Raw genomic sequence first — 17,127 nt, 5'->3', positions numbered from 1 at the left:
AACAATGAAAAGCCCCGAAGCTGGACATTCTTTCAGAAACAGACTTTGCTCCATACACTATTGTCTCTTACACTTACTATCACTATAGCAAAGATTATTTAAATTAAATTCTCTACAAAATGGTGAGGTGAGGTTCTAGCCAAACAATTTTTCCTTGGGGAAAAAAGAAATAATAAAAATCACTTGTTCTGTGATGCCACCTACTGCATGGGCGTAGGAAACCTGACTCTCAGGCAATGCCAATATACCACAGCTTTGAATAAATTCAGTTCTTACAAACTTATTTCATTCTGGTGGTGTTTAGAAAGAAAAGGCAAGAAAATACACACATACACACACACACTGAAGGCACAGCAAGCAAACTATCAGCTGCATAGCAGCATAGAGACAATGTAATTTTCTTGTGCCCCATCATGCTGTGCATTAATTGTTGTCCCCACACAAAACACAGCATGGTAAACAAATACAAAAATAAAGGCAGAAAACACAGGACAATAAGATTAAAGAGATTTTTAACTATGCCTAAGAAACATGGCACGTGAACACCCAAATGAGAGCAGAAATCCTACAGACCTGGTGGCCCTTGTGCAATACAAGAGCCACCCAGCATAGCTACTTCAAAATGCAGCTCTGCAACGCAGCGCCACGTCCCCTTCCATGTCAGTAACTCTGTGCCCTATGCGCAGTTGGGTGGCCTGACCCTGGTATGCTACACTGTGCCTACGGTTGCTGGTGCAGGTCCTAGGGGTCCCCACACAAATAAAGTATGGTACAGCCTATAGTGACCACCTCTGTTCTACCAGCTGACCCAATAAGCCCTATATGCTGCTCTGTCCTGGGAGGTCTGCCTAAAAATAGTGTGACAGTGCAGTAATTAATCATGACAAAGCAGCTATAAACTCTCTTCTGTACTGAAAAAACACATAAGATTTTACACAGAACTATAGTGAGACAATTTGATACAAATTTCACTAAAACAGATCTCTGTCTAGCCAAAGTGCAGCCCAGAAGCAGTAAGCTACAAGGTACTTGTTGGTCCTGAAAGAATTTACAAAACTCCATACTCATTTATTGACCTTCTGAATTAAGATAAGTGTAAAATCTTACATTAAATGCTGAATTAAATATAATATCACAAAAAGATACCTCAGGTTATGACTGAAGTTGGTTGCCTGTATCTACAGAAAACAGAACCAAAGCAAACATAATTTTTATATTCACCTACAGACAACCACAAATGAAAGGTCTTCTAAAGGGAAATTTATCACCAACACTGATAAATACTCTTGATTTGCTATTCCTGGGCAATTGTAACATTGAAAAATAGAAAACTGGGAGAAATCACCTTCTCACTTGCTTCCCTGGTACTTTCATGGGTTATGTCTGGTCCAATTCAGTTATATCTGAACCTACTTTATGGTTCAAATTTCAAAAAATGAAACTATCAAGATAAAAGCCCAGGCCTTGGATATTTTGACTAGACCATTTGCCTGTGAATAGCTGGAATTGCATGAGAAAACAAAAGAGACAGGAAGGCAGAGAAGTAGGGAAGCAACCTCAGCTCTAAGACCATCAGGAGAATTTAAAATTATAATATTATAGTATATGTTATATTGCTACATTTTGTTATGTTTTTCTATTTCTTTATTATGAAGATCAAACTTATTGTCCCTACAGAAAAAATCTGGAAAAGAGATTGCAGACACAACACCACCACTTCCACACCTAATTTTTCTCCTCACTGCAAAACCTGCTCATACCTAATAACTTGACCCACAGCATCAGATGATGTGAAAAGTTTTGAAGAGGAAACACTGGTGATGGAGTACAATGCCTACCTGTCGGTAGATAGGGCCTGGCGGTCGGAAGATTTCGGGCTGTACGGAAAGGTAGGACCCCCCCCTCTCTTTAGGTAACCAATAGTAGGTAGCCGGTGAGGTAAGCGGACGGAAGTGACATCCGATCCCTGGGGTATAAAGCCCCGCGCCCCTCTCTAATAAACGCCATTTGCCGTCCACCACATTGGTGTCTGTGAGCTGAATGGACCGTGCTGCCAGAGTGTGGCGCCGTTGCCGTTCCTGAACCAGGTCGCCATGCCTTACCAAAAGGCAACAAATGGTGCCGGAAACCCGGGAGACTCGCCTGCGTCAGGTGAACGGCGGCCGGGCGGCGGGACCAGCCCGGCGGAGGGGACGCCCTCGGACCCGCAAGGAGGATGGAAGCCCTTGTGAAGGTCGTATTGGTATTGAGTGTGCAGTGGGATATTGAGTGTAAGGTTAAAGATTTTATTCTCGCCGTTGCGAGACTTTTGAAAATCGGGGTCATTGACCAGCCGGTTGATATTCTCCATCCTAAGGTGTGGGTTAAATGTACTAAAGTTTCAGCCGAGGAAACTATGTCCTCCGGCAGTGGGAAAAATCTGAAATCGTGGGGGAGAGTCGTGCAGGCACTCCGAAAAGTGATACAAGAGCAGGACACTTGGAGGGAGGTGAAAGAATGTTTGTCGGTCATCCCAAAAATTGGGAATCGGGGCGGCCACACAAACTTTGCAGCCCCCAGACGGTGATAAGCCTGCCGAGCCCAAAGATCAAAAGGGTGATATGCCTCATAAAAGTTCATGTAAAGTATCATTGTTTTGTTTTCCTCCAGCCCCTGAACTACAAGGGACAGCAATATGACGTGATTTGGATTTTTGCAATTGGACACATTCAAATTGTTAATTAATGTCTATCTAATGTTAACAGTTGTTACTGACTATTGCAAATGCAATTTGAAAATTGTTAATTGTTTGAATGTTTTGATTGTAGCTATTGAGCTATTGCGCACATACTTTTCTTTTCCTTCCTCCTTAGTTTATCTCTATCCTCTATCTATCACGGAGTACCATCAATAAGATGGCAATGTTGAGCCACGGGGTGGTGTGACATACCGTGTCCCTCAACGAATGCCTGTACCAGAGGACTTATGTCTCAACACTGCTGAAATGTTGCATTGCGATGCTTGTAAAGGGTTAAGGAAGACTTGCTAACAGGATAGCTTGAAGTGCCCTAGCTGTAACCTCCCATAAACAATGCCTCGCTTGAAGGCCTCTGCCTCACTGATAAAGAAGAAACTTCAAAAGGGACGTAAGTTTGGGTCTAACACCATATCTTAAGTAAATTGCACACTCAAGGACTATGTGCTCTGTGGAAATAAAATGACTTCTTTGATGAGTTCCAGTACCCCCCTCCTCCTTATCTGTTCATGAATTCCTTGCTTGTCTCTAATTGGCCACAAATGCAGGCAAAGCATTCCACTTTAACTAGCTCAAGCTCCCCTTTGTCCTTGAAGGTATACAAAACCTGCTAAATCCAAACTTGTAGTTTGGATCAGAGTCAAGGGGTAACTGAATCTGTGCAAGACAGAAGGTTACTTGCGGTGATGAAGAGGAGCCATCCGACTTCATCCCCACGACCCTCAACGACCACCACCAAACAGCAGTGCACAGACGCAATGGGGAGGAGTTAATGGAAATCACTTCTTGGGGTACATTTTAATATGAAGCAGGACAAGTTAGGAATATGTACAGGGGTATGAGGTAACCTAATGAATAAGTATCATTGTTAGTGTGTGGATGTTGCAGGCTGAATAAAGTAACTTAAACCTTGACTCAGTTTTGAGTCTTAATTCTGTTCCCGAGAATTGTGAAGATCTCCTCATGATAAAGCACCTAATTGGACATCACTCAGGGGTTAAACCCAGCCACCCCCAGCCACCCAGAGCAATCTGAGATCGGTTGGAATGCAAGGGGATTTAACCTCTGCCAAAGCCGTTTATCTGGGTGTGGATCGTGACATTTTAATAGTGTAGTCAGCAGGATTCTCGGAGAACAGAAAGGTGTGAGGTCCTGAAAGTGAATAGGAGAAATTTGATACTTAAGTTGGACCCTCTCAGGATGTATTGCCCCTTTGAGTTGTATAGAATGGCTGCCCCTATGGCAGTCGGTAGAAGTAAACAAACAGTTGCTGCTAAGCAAGAGAACTCCTGCCTGTCACACAGGAGACCGGGGTTCCATTCCCCAACAGGGAATCCTTTTCTGGTGACATTGATTTATTGGTATTGACTTCAGATATTGCTAAAAGGAACTGAGTTTTGGAAATTGATTTAAATTTGACGAACTATTTGTGTGAGTGAAATGAGTTAACTCTGGTGTGAGTGGTGAGTGACTGAGCTGCAGCGTAATTGCGAGAGAGAGAAAAACCTTTTCATAACCATTGTTATGCTTTGCATATGCAAGAAATCTTTGTGCCCGGTACCGTGTGTTGTTTGAATGATTTAAGTGTTTGACTGAGATGCAGTCTGACTGTGAAGCGAGTGTGAGTTCTGATCGGTGGTTCTGTGTCTCTGCAAAGAGAGCAGCTGGAGACAGACAAAGCAAGTGGCAAATTTAAGCTGTTTGTGTGGACAGGAGTCACACTATGTGTTGAGAGTGTCCCTGTCAGTAGGAGATGGAATTTTGTTATCAGAAAGAGAAGAAAAAGGGAAATAATTACGGAAGGTATAGAAAACAAACATAATCGTCTGTGGACCACAGGATGGCAAAAAGGCATTCCCTGTGAACTCATGATGGGGTGCCAACAGATAAATTGGTAAAGTTAGTACTAAGACAACCCAAAAATCCACAAATCAAGGTCGAAAATCCTGTTCCTAGTGCTCTTTTGTTGCATTTAACCGTGTCCCCCAAGCTGCTGGGAGGCTAGCTCCTTTGTCCCCTTGTAAGTGAGTGGGGGGGCAAAGGGTGTATATATATATCAGAAAACTCACTGGAAACCACTGACGTGATTTACTGATTACTTGTTTTGTAGAACATAAGTTAATACCAGTAACATGTTTGGTAGACACTACAGTTTATCTCCACACTTAGAACAGAAGATTCTATCTGCATAAGGAATTGCCTTGTTGCTGCCTTTAACATTAAGGACTCACTGTTCCCCACCTCTTTTCCCACCTTGCTGTTTTTTCCTCTTCTCACCGAGAAGCGAATTTGTTTATTTTCTTTCCAGGGAGAAGAAAGAAGTCACAGTGAGGATGCCTGCCTTATCAGCTGTGTTTATCCCTGCCCTCATTTATGGGGGTAGAGGGAAGCCAATGGAATGTAGCAACTTGCGTCTTGCAATGTCGCTTATCTGATGGGTCGGTTTGCAGCATTCACGAATTAGCTAACTCAGAGCAAGGCTGGTTACGTAGCAAAGAAAATGGAAAATAACAGGAATTGGTATTAGAGGAAATACAAGCCTCAACTCAGCAGCTGGAGTACAAGGCAGTTGTAAAAGATTTGTCGAGATTGAAATAGGTGGAACACAAAATTAGGAGGAAAAATGAGTGGCCTCCCAAAAGAACAAAGCATTACAGGCTGGCCACGTGGAAGCCTAATGAATTGATAACAGGGGCATGGGAACTAATTTACAACCTGAACTACATAATTCGCTTGCAAGCAGTTTTGGAAATAATTTCCAACAAAACTGCCAATGCTACAGATCTCCTGAATCAACAATCTTGAGAGAGTATGTGGCAAATTCAGTATTTCTACCGTGCCTGATCCTATGGATCCAACACGTGGTGAACCGCATGCAAGCAGTTACCGTGACAGAATAAAACATCAAGTTTCTAAAAGCAACAAAACAAGTAACTGTTAGGATCATATAAGACTGACTGCATTGCATATTCCAAAACTGATCAGTTTTGCATTTCCAAAATCACGACAAACAAGGAAAGGACAGCTTGCCAATTTCTACTTCTGTTTCAAACAGTCCCCTACCAGCTAAACGAAAGGTTCCCTTAGGCAATTCGATCACAGACTCTCACCTTTCGGCTGGCAAATCATTCTTAGGTGTGTTAGATGCTACTTTCCTATCATTAAATCGATCCAACCCCAATCTTACTAAGGCATGTTGGCTATGTTATGATGCTTATCCCCCTTACTATGAGGGTATTGCCCTCAACACTCCTTTTAGCTACTCATCGAAAGATAACCCGACTCAGTGCAAGTGGGATACACCACAGAGAGGAATCACTTTGGACCAGGTTAAAGGCCAAGGCATATGTTTTGGTAATGCTACCTTAGCGAGCTGGAACAGCGCGGTCTGTGCAAAAACGGTTGCGATCGATAGAACCCATAAATGGGCAATTCCATTCGCATCAGGGATGTGGATCTGTCATCAGACAGGCCTAACCCCTTGTGTGTCCATTAAGCGTTTTAACTCATCAACTGACTTTTGTGTACAAGTTTTGATTATTCCCAGGGTCCTATATCATTCGGATGAAGAAATGAGCCATTACTGGGGAGATGCAGACAACAGGATCCAAAAGAGAGAAATACTGACAGCACTGACAATAGCAACACTGCCCGGCCTGGGAGTAGCTGGTATAGCTACGAGAGCGACCGCTATGCTGAACCATCACCAAGACCTGGCTCGACTACAAACTGCCATCGACGAAGATCTGCAAAGACTCGAGGAATCTATGACCCATCTAGAAAAATCTGTCTCTTCACTCTCAGAGGTTGTCTTGCAGAACAGAGGAGGACTAGACCTCCTGTTCATGCAACAAGGAGGCCTTTGTGCCGCCTTGAAAGAGGAATGCTGCTTTTATGCTGATCACACAGGATTAGTCAGGGATTTGATGGCTCAACTGAGAGAAAGGTTAGCTCAGAGAAAAAAGGAAAGAGAGGCCCAACAGGGATGGTTGGGATCATGGTTTAGTTACTCGCCATGGCTAACCACCTTAATATCTACCTTGTTGGGACCAGTTGTAATGATCATAATAGCACTGATTTTCGGACCCTGCGTACTGAACAAGCTCACAGCATTCGTCAAGAGTCGTCTAGAGAGGGTTAACATTCTCTTTGTAGAAAACAGACAGATGCTTTAAGAAAGTAACCACTGAGCACTACCCCTACTGTTCTGTAGTTGTCCCTAGTATACCCTACTGTCTAAGCTACCCCTGACTATCATTCACTTAATGTGCCTTATGCTACTAACATTATAAGCTATCACTATTATTAGCTATCAATATTATAACTTGCCACTATTATATATTATTACTAACATATTATCACTATTATTATCACTATTATGTATTATCACTATTATATATTGTCACTACTGTAGTCCAACACTGTTATAAGCTATCACCTTTTTATATATCAGTATTGTGTGTCACTTTTACACTTTGCACTATAAGTAGTTTTAGTGAGCACAGGGAGGGGGGAAATGTCGGTAGATAGGGCCTGGCGGTCGGAAGATTTCGGGCTGTACGGAAAGGTAGGACCCCCCCCTCTCTTTAGGTAACCAATAGTAGGTAGCCGGTGAGGTAAGCGGACGGAAGTGACATCCGATCCCTGGGGTATAAAGCCCCGCGCCCCTCTCTAATAAACGCCATTTGCCGTCCACCACATTGGTGTCTGTGAGCTGAATGGACCGTGCTGCCAGAGTGTGGCGCCGTTGCCGTTCCTGAACCAGGTCGCCATGCCTTACCAAAAGGCAACACTACCACAGACATGTTGAATTCTCAAGAATTTCTCAATGTGTCCACTAAAATATGTAGTATGTTTCATGAGAACTTTCTTACCAGTCTGCAAGAAAGCCCTTCTACAGCTGTGAGGAACTATCCTCCTTTTCTATTAAAGATCTCATATGCATTAATGACCCTTTCTCTAAACTCACTTTGATCCTATTAAACAAAGAAAAGCACTCACTTCCTGCTCCAACTTCAGTATATCTGCTCTTCAAGAAATACCAGACATCTTAAAGATGTTTCAACATAAAAATCGTGATTCAAGTCAGGCTCTTCCAAGTTGTGAAAGTAAGTCCAAAGCAACTGGCACCCTTCACAAATGAAAGCATCAATGACTTATATAAGAACAGAATTGTACTTTTCCTCCCAGATACACAACAGTCTGATGAATGCTGATAAAAAATCACCCTACCCAGGCTCTATTGAGTTGGATCTATTATCTAATTCCCAGGCAACACCATCCCACTAGCAAATTGACCAAGGTAAGCAGTCACAGACATTGGGCTTGCTTGAGCACCAATTTGTTGAGTTTCTATAGACATCTTTTTAAACTCATATTGAACACCAGCATGCCATTAAACGAAGCAGCCAGGTAACAAGGGCACATTACACAGCACTGCTTCGCTTTTGTTGCATATGATGACAATACTAGATGGAAAATGGTCAGCTTATAGAAAACAACAGACAATGGAAGCTGAACCCTACAATTCAGCTCATCTTTAAATACAGCCATTGTGTCCAGTTTTACTAAAAGAAGGCAATGACAAGCTGCAGTTATCACTATTGCCTCAATCTGAAATAAGAAAGGGTAAGTTAACCACTCTACTCATGATAAGAAGGCAGGAACAAAGCAAGGACACGCCAGCTACATGTCTGCGCTAACACAAGTCAGTAACAGTTTAATACAAAGAAGTGAAATCACCAAGGAGTTGAGAAAAAAGGTAGTGACATAAAGAGATACTAACATTCTCACAGAAGGAGCAGAGATGGAAAAGACAACTGTGATGAGATCAAAGACTAACCTACTCCAAGGAGAAACAAAGACTGACATCCCCCCTCCCGACTGCTGACTGCAGGTACAGCAGAGACCCAGCAGGTGACTGTGCTTGGCATTATGAGATATTCATGCTTATTCAGACAGCAAGCTGGTCCCAGCCCTCTTCTGTTTATTACCAACAAGTAAAATAAACTTGGGACAGCCTGCAGGCATGATAAAAAACATGCAACTAAAAGTTGGCCAAAAGATCTGGGAGTTAGCAGGAGTTGCTTTGAGAAACTCATGACCTTGACTGAAGGAAGGTATTCATATGAGCAGCCCATTCATTTTCTAGCTCAGAAATACTCCATATTTGCTTGGTATCATATAAATGAGCAGTTTTCCATAGCTTCTTGTCACTAGGTGACTACTCTCTTGATATGTAATGATCTGGTATTGGTTATAAACACACTATTTACCTGGGGGTAAGGACAACAATGACAGAGTATATTCTGTACAAAGTCATAAGCTTCTACAGATTTTAAACTACATCCCAGTGTAATTTAATGGGATACTATGAAACCCGCCTTCTGCTCTTACTGCTCATAGGAGCACCAAGCTAGTTTCAGCCTTCTCCAAGGCAGATAATGTCTGCATTCCCCTTAAAAAGACCAAAGCTCAAGCTAAAGCTAAGATAATAGCTAAAATACTGCTTAATGCTTTAAACAAAGACTATGGTCAATTTTTTCATTCTTGTGGCATTAGCAGAACATCCAGCTAGAAGAGTGGGCTCTTCATGGGAGTGGTTCAGGACTGGGTGTTAAACTCTCCCAAGAGCTAAGGATAGTCACCAACTCTGCATCCTCTGCTTCTGTATTTACTGCACTACCTCTGATTCCTGGTATGGCAATGACTGAGCTTCTGCAGCAGGGGACACTGGATCCTCTCTTTATTGTAGCAGTGTCTCTTTGTCTTCTCCAGCTATCCTGCTTGCTCCAGGCTGCCCCAATGATGGGAATCCCCAGTAGAAGGGAAGGTAACAGATATGCACAGGCATCAGGGAGGGAAAGGGAGACAGAGAGATTGAGAGCACACAGTGCCTTTTTAAAGCTCAGTGAAGCTCTTTTGTCATGGCTCAGAGGAGTAGGGAATGGAGGCTGGCTGCAGCAAAGAAAACAAGAATGGAAAGATATTTTTCTTCTGCATTTTCATGTTCTTATAAATGGAGCTAATGTGTTTGGTTAGTGAGAAGCAGAGCATTTCTGCAGAGCACACAGGCAGCTACTAAACTTCTGAGCCATCATTAGACAAACTTGTCCGAACTGTTTGAATTCCCCACACACACACTTTCTCAGCTCTATTCTTCACATTTCCCTCTTTTTGATACAGCCATTAAAGAAAGGTAACAAGTTAATGAGGCCTAAAAATGTCTGTAAAAGAACAAGAGGTTTATAAGAAAGAACAGTAGTCCAGTGAAGTCAGTGCTTTCAACACAGTCCTTCCCCCAAATACATGCTATCAGTCTTCTTGATTTAACTCAGCCACAAACCCACTAAGACCACAGAAGTGAAAAATATGGAAAATCTTTTCCAAATTAATTATAAACTTAAGAAAAAAAGAGAGAAATAATCAAATGTCAGGAAAATTTTCTGGGTGCCTGCAAATAAGGGGAATCAGAGAGGAAAATACCCCAGTAATCATTGCTGACTTACTAGTGAAGAGACAAAAATTAATGACACTAAAATGAACAAACAAGATTAATTCTTACCTTTATAGATACGGCCAAGACCTCTGTAGTCCATTTGGTCCGAGCAATTGAAAACAACAACATACTTTCCCAGACATTTGCCCATGTCTTTAGTTGTCTCTGTTTTCCCTGTCCCTGCAGGTCCTGCTGGTGCACCACCCATACTCATGCCCAGGGCTTGAGCCAGAGTGATGTAACACCTAAAAGCAGAACATAGATCTTCTTTATTAACCTTTTTCTACTGTTAATTTCTTGAAGACCGTTAATGTAACCATAGCAGTGGTATTATATAGAGCTGGGGAAGGAGCAGAAATGGAGTAAGTCCTGTAGTAAGTCCTTGGCCACCCCCTTTGCATGTTGTGAAGCTGAGTTACCGGGTATCACCTTTGCTGCACCTGCAGAAAAGCACGAGTCCAGCACAGCAATAAGTGCATCAGCCCAGGAAACACACAAGCCAATTCTAAATGCTCAATACCAAAATACTGTAGATTTGGAACTCTTTTTTCACACTAATCATACATACACTCTCCTTCCATGACTTGGCCTAACACAGCAGAACCCAGACCTGCCAGGTCTCTGCCTTTTTTGCCCCCGTCTTCATACCCTCTCCCCAGAGGACAGAAGGTGGGCTCTCTCATCTGGCAACAGAAAGATCCAGAAGCTTGAAGCAGCTCCAGTTCTTGCTATTTCCCTACCAGCATGCCAAACCAGAGCAATGCTGCCAGACACATTCGGTCTTTGAGTTCCAGGAGGAGAACAGACAAGAGAGAAGACTGTAATGGAAAATAGAGAAAGAGGAGGGACCCATGAATCCTAGTATCATCTTCTGCTTCAGTCTCTATCCTGGGTTGACATCGCAAGGCGTAAGTCTCACTTCTCCAGACAGTGTAAGGACTACAGAAAGGTGCTGGAAGTCTGCTGCTCTAAGCTACAATGTTCCAAAATCCCAGTAAGCCCATTTCAACACTGTGAAGCTCAGTAGCTTTATGATATATCTGGGGAAAGAAAACGGGCACTGAAAAAAGCCCAACAAATTATACCAGCTAGTATCCCTTCCCATAAAGTAATACAGTACTCATTCTAATATAATAGCAGTAATAATGCTTTATTGCCTTACTACTCAGTTAACACTGTTCAGTTAACGCTTAAAAAAATACCACTCCAACAATTTTGCTACTAGAAATGAGGTAAGAACAAACCATATGCATAGTTGAAGTCCTAAACAGAACTTCCATTTCATTTTTTGTATCTGCCATGCCACGGTCAGTGTCTGACATGATGCTTAGGAGCACTTAATCTCAGCCCCATTATCTTAATGTAATGTACTACTGCCAGCATGTACTTAACATGTGTTTTGGGACTGAACACAAAATCATTAGCCAAACAGCACTTGACTCCAAACTGATTAATGGAAAGCAAAGATATCATTATCGAAAAATTGTCAGCTCATACAAAATGGAAAAAGCCTATAAGGAAAATAAAATCTGTTCTTATGCAACACTGCATGGGTACGTAAGTTTCCCATGCTAACACTAGAAAAGATCTCTGTTTCAAATAGTCCTTCAACATGACAGTGGAGCCACCAGCTGTGCAGCTCTATTTGGGTCTTCTAGGTTTGCCTGAAGACAGACACCTCTGATCCCTTTTGTTGTTATTATTATAGTTTGAACTCATTCAAAAGACTCGTTCCCTTCAACAGTGTCACCCTGTACTAGCTTTCAATTCTGTGTGACGTAGTGCCTTGAATCAGTCTCTAACCAATTGCACTTTAATTCTGTGAGCAAACTTTGAATGACAGCATTTTCTTAATACTATCTCTCCTGGTGAGCAAAAATATTGTCTGTGTGGTAGTGCTGCCATAGCCATTAATAATCTGCATGTTTACTGCAGCAAACAGATCTCTATCGAGCATAAGTATAATAGGGCATATAACAGAATTTGGCAGATGTGTGTTACATACTAAAAGCCAGATATCCTAGCACAAGATTTTGGCTCTCCTAAATAGCTCACTAGGCATAATTTTGGTTCAGAAATTGGCAGAAGTCTGAAGTGGCACTAGTAAATAAAATTTCCAGTGTTCATTTAATGGTCTGTAGTCATTCTGCACACAAGAAATGACTGAATGTGCCCGGTATTTTGACATTCCTACCCACTCTTAAAAGAACAAGCTCTGGCATAGCAAAACATCAGCCTCTTGTCTCACTGAAGCACTACCAGGTACATTAGGAAAACATGAATCTAATGAAGTTTGTGCTGTGCTGTATAACACACCAACAATAAAAAGTTCTCCTTATCTTTGACCTTCAGAGCTTTTCCTGTGTTTTTAGTCCTGTAATTCTCCACAGGCCTTGCTTAAAACCATATTGGCACTAGTTATCCAATGCTATGTCCTGAGTTACTGCTATTTCCTCCAGGGTGAAGCAAATCACTTGCCATAATCCCTAATTCTCATGCAACCATTACCTTACTGAAAGCAGCAATATATTGTTTTTTAGATCCACTACGTTCAGGCTGGCAAAGCGTATGGGGTTCAGCTATATTTATCTTGAGCACATTTTAAGTTCTTCAATGCCTACCACAGCACATGCAGCCCAAGCAAACACTTCAAAGAGATTTCAAGACCCCTCCTAGGAGTGGGAGCTTTCGTTAGCTGAATAGATAAGCACTGGCCTCTGCTGTTCACCGTCGATGTTGCAGCACTATAGTGCAACCATAGTAAAAATTCTGGCTTTCACCACAGCCAGAAAGTTGAAGGAATGAAGTTTTAGCTCCAGTACTAAGCACTGCATTGTTTTGGTAACTACCTGTCAGTTAAGGGAGTTATAACAAGCCTGTCTGTGCACCCTAAGTATTCATTGCAGTAGGTGAACTCTACATCAGTGATTTGAACAACGCATTTATCCAAGTCTTCCAGAAAATAAAATCGAGACTGTTTTTGCCATTCAAAATCAGATGGAGATTTAATGTTCATACGGACCTAAAATGGAAAAGAAAAATCATTAATAGAGAAATTAAACAGTATAAGAATCTTAATTTCCATACCAGAAAAATATGTCTACTATGCATAAATTACGGATCTGGAAGAATGAGCACAGAATCTTTCAGGAGTCAAGACATCCAGAAATAGCTTTTCAAATCCGTCTATGACATGTTCTGAACCTTTTGACCAATTTGTTTTTCTTCTGAATTGAGTACAGAGATTATGAATTGTGTCTTAGAGAGATAATGAAGAACAGTGATGGAAAATTTCATAAAAAAATAAGTAGCAATACTGGCTACACTGCATGGTGTCTGATGCCATTACTCATAGAAATAGTAAATTGTGGATATATTGCATACAGGCCTGCATGTTTGTGATGTATCTTTTGGTGTTGACTTCCCACACACATATGTAGATTTGTGGCAGATTAATAGAGCTTGATTCATCATTTTTGGTGACCTCAAAACCACCAGCTTCATACGGAATATCTAGTCCTGGTTATCAGCCTTGCAGACATAGTGTAAGGTGAAGATGATGTTCTATATTCTCAGCCAATTCCCTCTACTTTCTATCACAATAGGATGTGTTTAGCAGGGAATAGAACGTTTTGAAAGAAAAGGATAACATTACATGTACCAACTGATAATCATTTCCCCAATTTTGAACTTGCCTCCCCTTTACTTCACATACAGACTCTTAAATTGAACCAATTTTCTGTGATTTAATTTTACTATAATATGGCATTATACGAGTTGATTATGAGATATCCAACTCAAAAAATAATTATGAAAATAATTTAAAACTTACACAGGCAGAGGATAAAACCTGATGCCTATCTTAGAAGCTGGCAGTTGCCTTTCTAAGTTTCAGTATTTTTTCTTTACAATTTTCTATCTTTACACGTGCACTTAATTTTTATCTAAGATACATGCATAAATTAAACAATGCAGTACTGAATTATTGACCTTTGCATCACACAAGCTTTTTGAAAGTTATTTTACTTCCATTTCTATAATTCTAGTTTCATGTGTTCATTATACTTCCCTAAAGGAATCCTGAATTATAAAAAAAAAATTAAATGTCTGTTCTGGTTATTGTTGCTACCCTTCTCAAATACAGGGAGTCTCACCACTTCAACATTTGAATAACTATTACCTTAAATCAACACATAGGCTGAGGTGGAAATCATATGATTGATAGGAATATTAAAGAGACTTTTTTCCCTTTTACATTTCAATTGAAGATGTATTGCATTTTAAATCTGAAAGAATAGTTTAATTTAAAAAGTTAAACTCCTTTGCTCATAGTGAATTTGTGTCTCCTGATGCAGTTTGAAAAACTGAAATCCAAACCTATGAACATATCTATATATAATTCACTCTTATCTGTGTGTGACTTTGATATGAAATCAAGCTAAATCTGATATTCTCTATCACAGCACTAATGTCAGAGGCAACCAAATTGATATGTACAAAAGCTTCCATATAGAAAGCTCCTTAAAAGGTTTAAAAAACTTACCAAATCATCAAAGATATCCTGCTGGTGCACATGGATGGTGATTAAAGTCTCGTATTTTGTGCGCTCCATTCTTGTCAGATTGTGTGTTGTCATGTCAATCAAAGCATTTAAAAGTTCCAAAAACTTCTGATTTGTTGCCTGCATTACCTTTTCCACATAGAAAGAACAGTCATATTAACACAAACATCCTTTTTTCCTTCAATGTTTAGAAGAAAAAAATTTACAACATCTGCAAACATATGGGCTCATGACATCTCTGATCTGCTTTGTATTTATTAGACTTGGCATCCAAAACGGGGCTTTGCAGGCTGCAAAATGCACCATGCATGCATTCTGAGCCTAACAGACCACAGTAAGGTTATATCTAGGTGAACATGATAAGATTTTATTCCAAGACTGTTGTTGCTTCTGCTGAACATTACATCTTCAGCTGATTGCATCCCTGCATATTTTCAGAACCATCAGTCTCTGGTTTTGGGTACTGCACGTCAGCCCAGGCAGTATCTGTTCTTTAGGGGGAACAGGAACCTGGAGATCTATCACATCTGCTAACCAGAGGAGGGGAAAATGTGTAATTTCAGATGCCAATGCTAAAATAATAATTTATTTTGTGGCACCAGATTCTGTTACAAAGTTCCAGGAAATACAATAATGATTATACAATACTGGCTTAGGCAAACTAAGGCATCAGCCTAAGTTCCTGGTACACAACATAAAGTGTTGAGGTTTCAGAAAGGGCAGCTCATATATAGTCCTGTTACAAATGTGTGAGAGAACAATCACAGTAGCTTTCCATAAATAGATGAAAATATGTAAATATATCCTAAAAATCACTCTGTTGAGAAAAAAAATGCTAAAAAGCACTGCAAAAATAATAGAGAACTAAACAACCTCCCCACCCCCAAACATAAACATACACAGTTCATTCTCAGTAAAGGAAAGCTATTTTCTAGCCAATGTAAAAGAATCTTTGTGGCTAGTTACTATATGAAATGGAGTGGCCTAAAAGCACCCTATGGCCTTTTCAGACTTTGTACAATGCAGAAAATGTAATGCTAAGTGGTCTTCTCCATAGTCTAGGGACTTTGTTTTCATTCAATATCAAAGTAGATCATGGTCCCTTCCCCTGCATTTACTTTTATGGTAGGGATGTTTTTTACTAGTTCTTATTCCAATCTCACTGCATATCTTTGATTAATGGTAATTTGCAACTCTTCAGTTCACATCCTCTCCCTCCTTCTTCATAGATTCAGTGTTTGTAACACCACCTTGGTGTTAACAGTATCTTCTCTACATGATTGAGATTAAACTTCCTCAAATGCCTTCTATTCTTTCCCTTCCCTAAAAAAAAAGAGCTCAGAACTGAAGAATAGAACACGCTCTCTTACAGTAGCCCAATGCCCATGAAGCACACTCCTTTCCCCAATTTTTGAGAGCTCTTATTTCTTTTCAAATTTTATTTTTTTAAGGAATAAGATTCCCTATATTCCCAAACTGAGAAATTATCCCTTCCCAAGATGACAGCATTGAAAGAATGACAGAGAAAATCACAGGACTAGGAACAATTCTAAAGCATGTGCTGGGGGATGGGGAGGAGGTCTGACCTCTTAACACATATTTTATCATTCTGTTCTCCTGTTAGTTTATTTGTGATTCTGGTAACTTAACTAGTATTTTGTGCTTTTTCCTCGACATTACTTTTAACTTTTCACAATATATACTGTTCCAAACAATGCTTCTAATTAATCCCCAAAGATTCATTAAATATTACCTTTTTGTCTGTTTTGGCACTGTTCAATGCCTTCTCTGCATCTCTGGTCCAGATCATTTGAATTCCCAGAAGTCCTATTTGTGCAGGAAACATTGCCTGAAAGTCATACAGCTTAAATCCTGAATCGCTAATGGCCATTGATGCTTGTCTAATGATGGTGTGGATTGTTTTCCTAATCCCATTCAGCAGCTGACCTAACCAGAATTCCACATTGCCCTGAAATAAACAAGAAAGTACTTTCAAAGAATTAGTTCATGAATAATTAACAAGGAGAAAAAGCCCTATGTGACTTTTTTCCCAGTCCTTCATACTCCCATTTCCCTCTTTGTTATTCTCTAACCTTTAAAAGATTCCCCTTCTCCTTCTGCTCTACTGCCCTTCTAGAGATATATGATGGATTTGGCACTTCACATCAGTACTGCTGAAAAACCAGGTAAAGTAATAGTTACAGATTGACACAAATGTCCTGTCCTTTCTGGCCTTTGCTCTCGCTGTTCACATTAGGAGGTTTTCATTCAGCTACTCCAATAATAGCATGATGCAATACTGTTGGTCCCTAAAACATAAATCTACTTTAAATC

General features: G+C 40.6%; 1 protein-coding gene across 1 annotated transcript in view; it reads right to left on the bottom strand.

Annotated features, from left to right (window-relative positions):
• Positions 1-17,127, bottom strand: part of LOC311189043 (dynein axonemal heavy chain 5-like) — a gene marked incomplete at both ends in the record, with an annotated part of 160,774 nt that overhangs the window by 98,492 nt on the left and 45,155 nt on the right. Inside the window, 4 exons of the mRNA XM_084260627.1 lie at positions 10,299-10,477; positions 13,082-13,254; positions 14,776-14,922; positions 16,547-16,762. Of these exons, the coding sequence (XP_084116753.1) occupies positions 10,299-10,477; positions 13,082-13,254; positions 14,776-14,922; positions 16,547-16,762 (715 nt within the window). The remainder of the gene's footprint in view (positions 1-10,298; positions 10,478-13,081; positions 13,255-14,775; positions 14,923-16,546; positions 16,763-17,127) is intronic.

This window comes from Gallinula chloropus, assembly GCF_964237585.1.
Source record: "Gallinula chloropus genome assembly, chromosome: 2".
Taxonomy (NCBI): Eukaryota; Metazoa; Chordata; class Aves; order Gruiformes; family Rallidae; genus Gallinula; species Gallinula chloropus.
The sequence above is the reverse complement of the archived record's forward strand: the minus strand, read 5'-3'. Positions and strand labels throughout refer to the sequence as shown.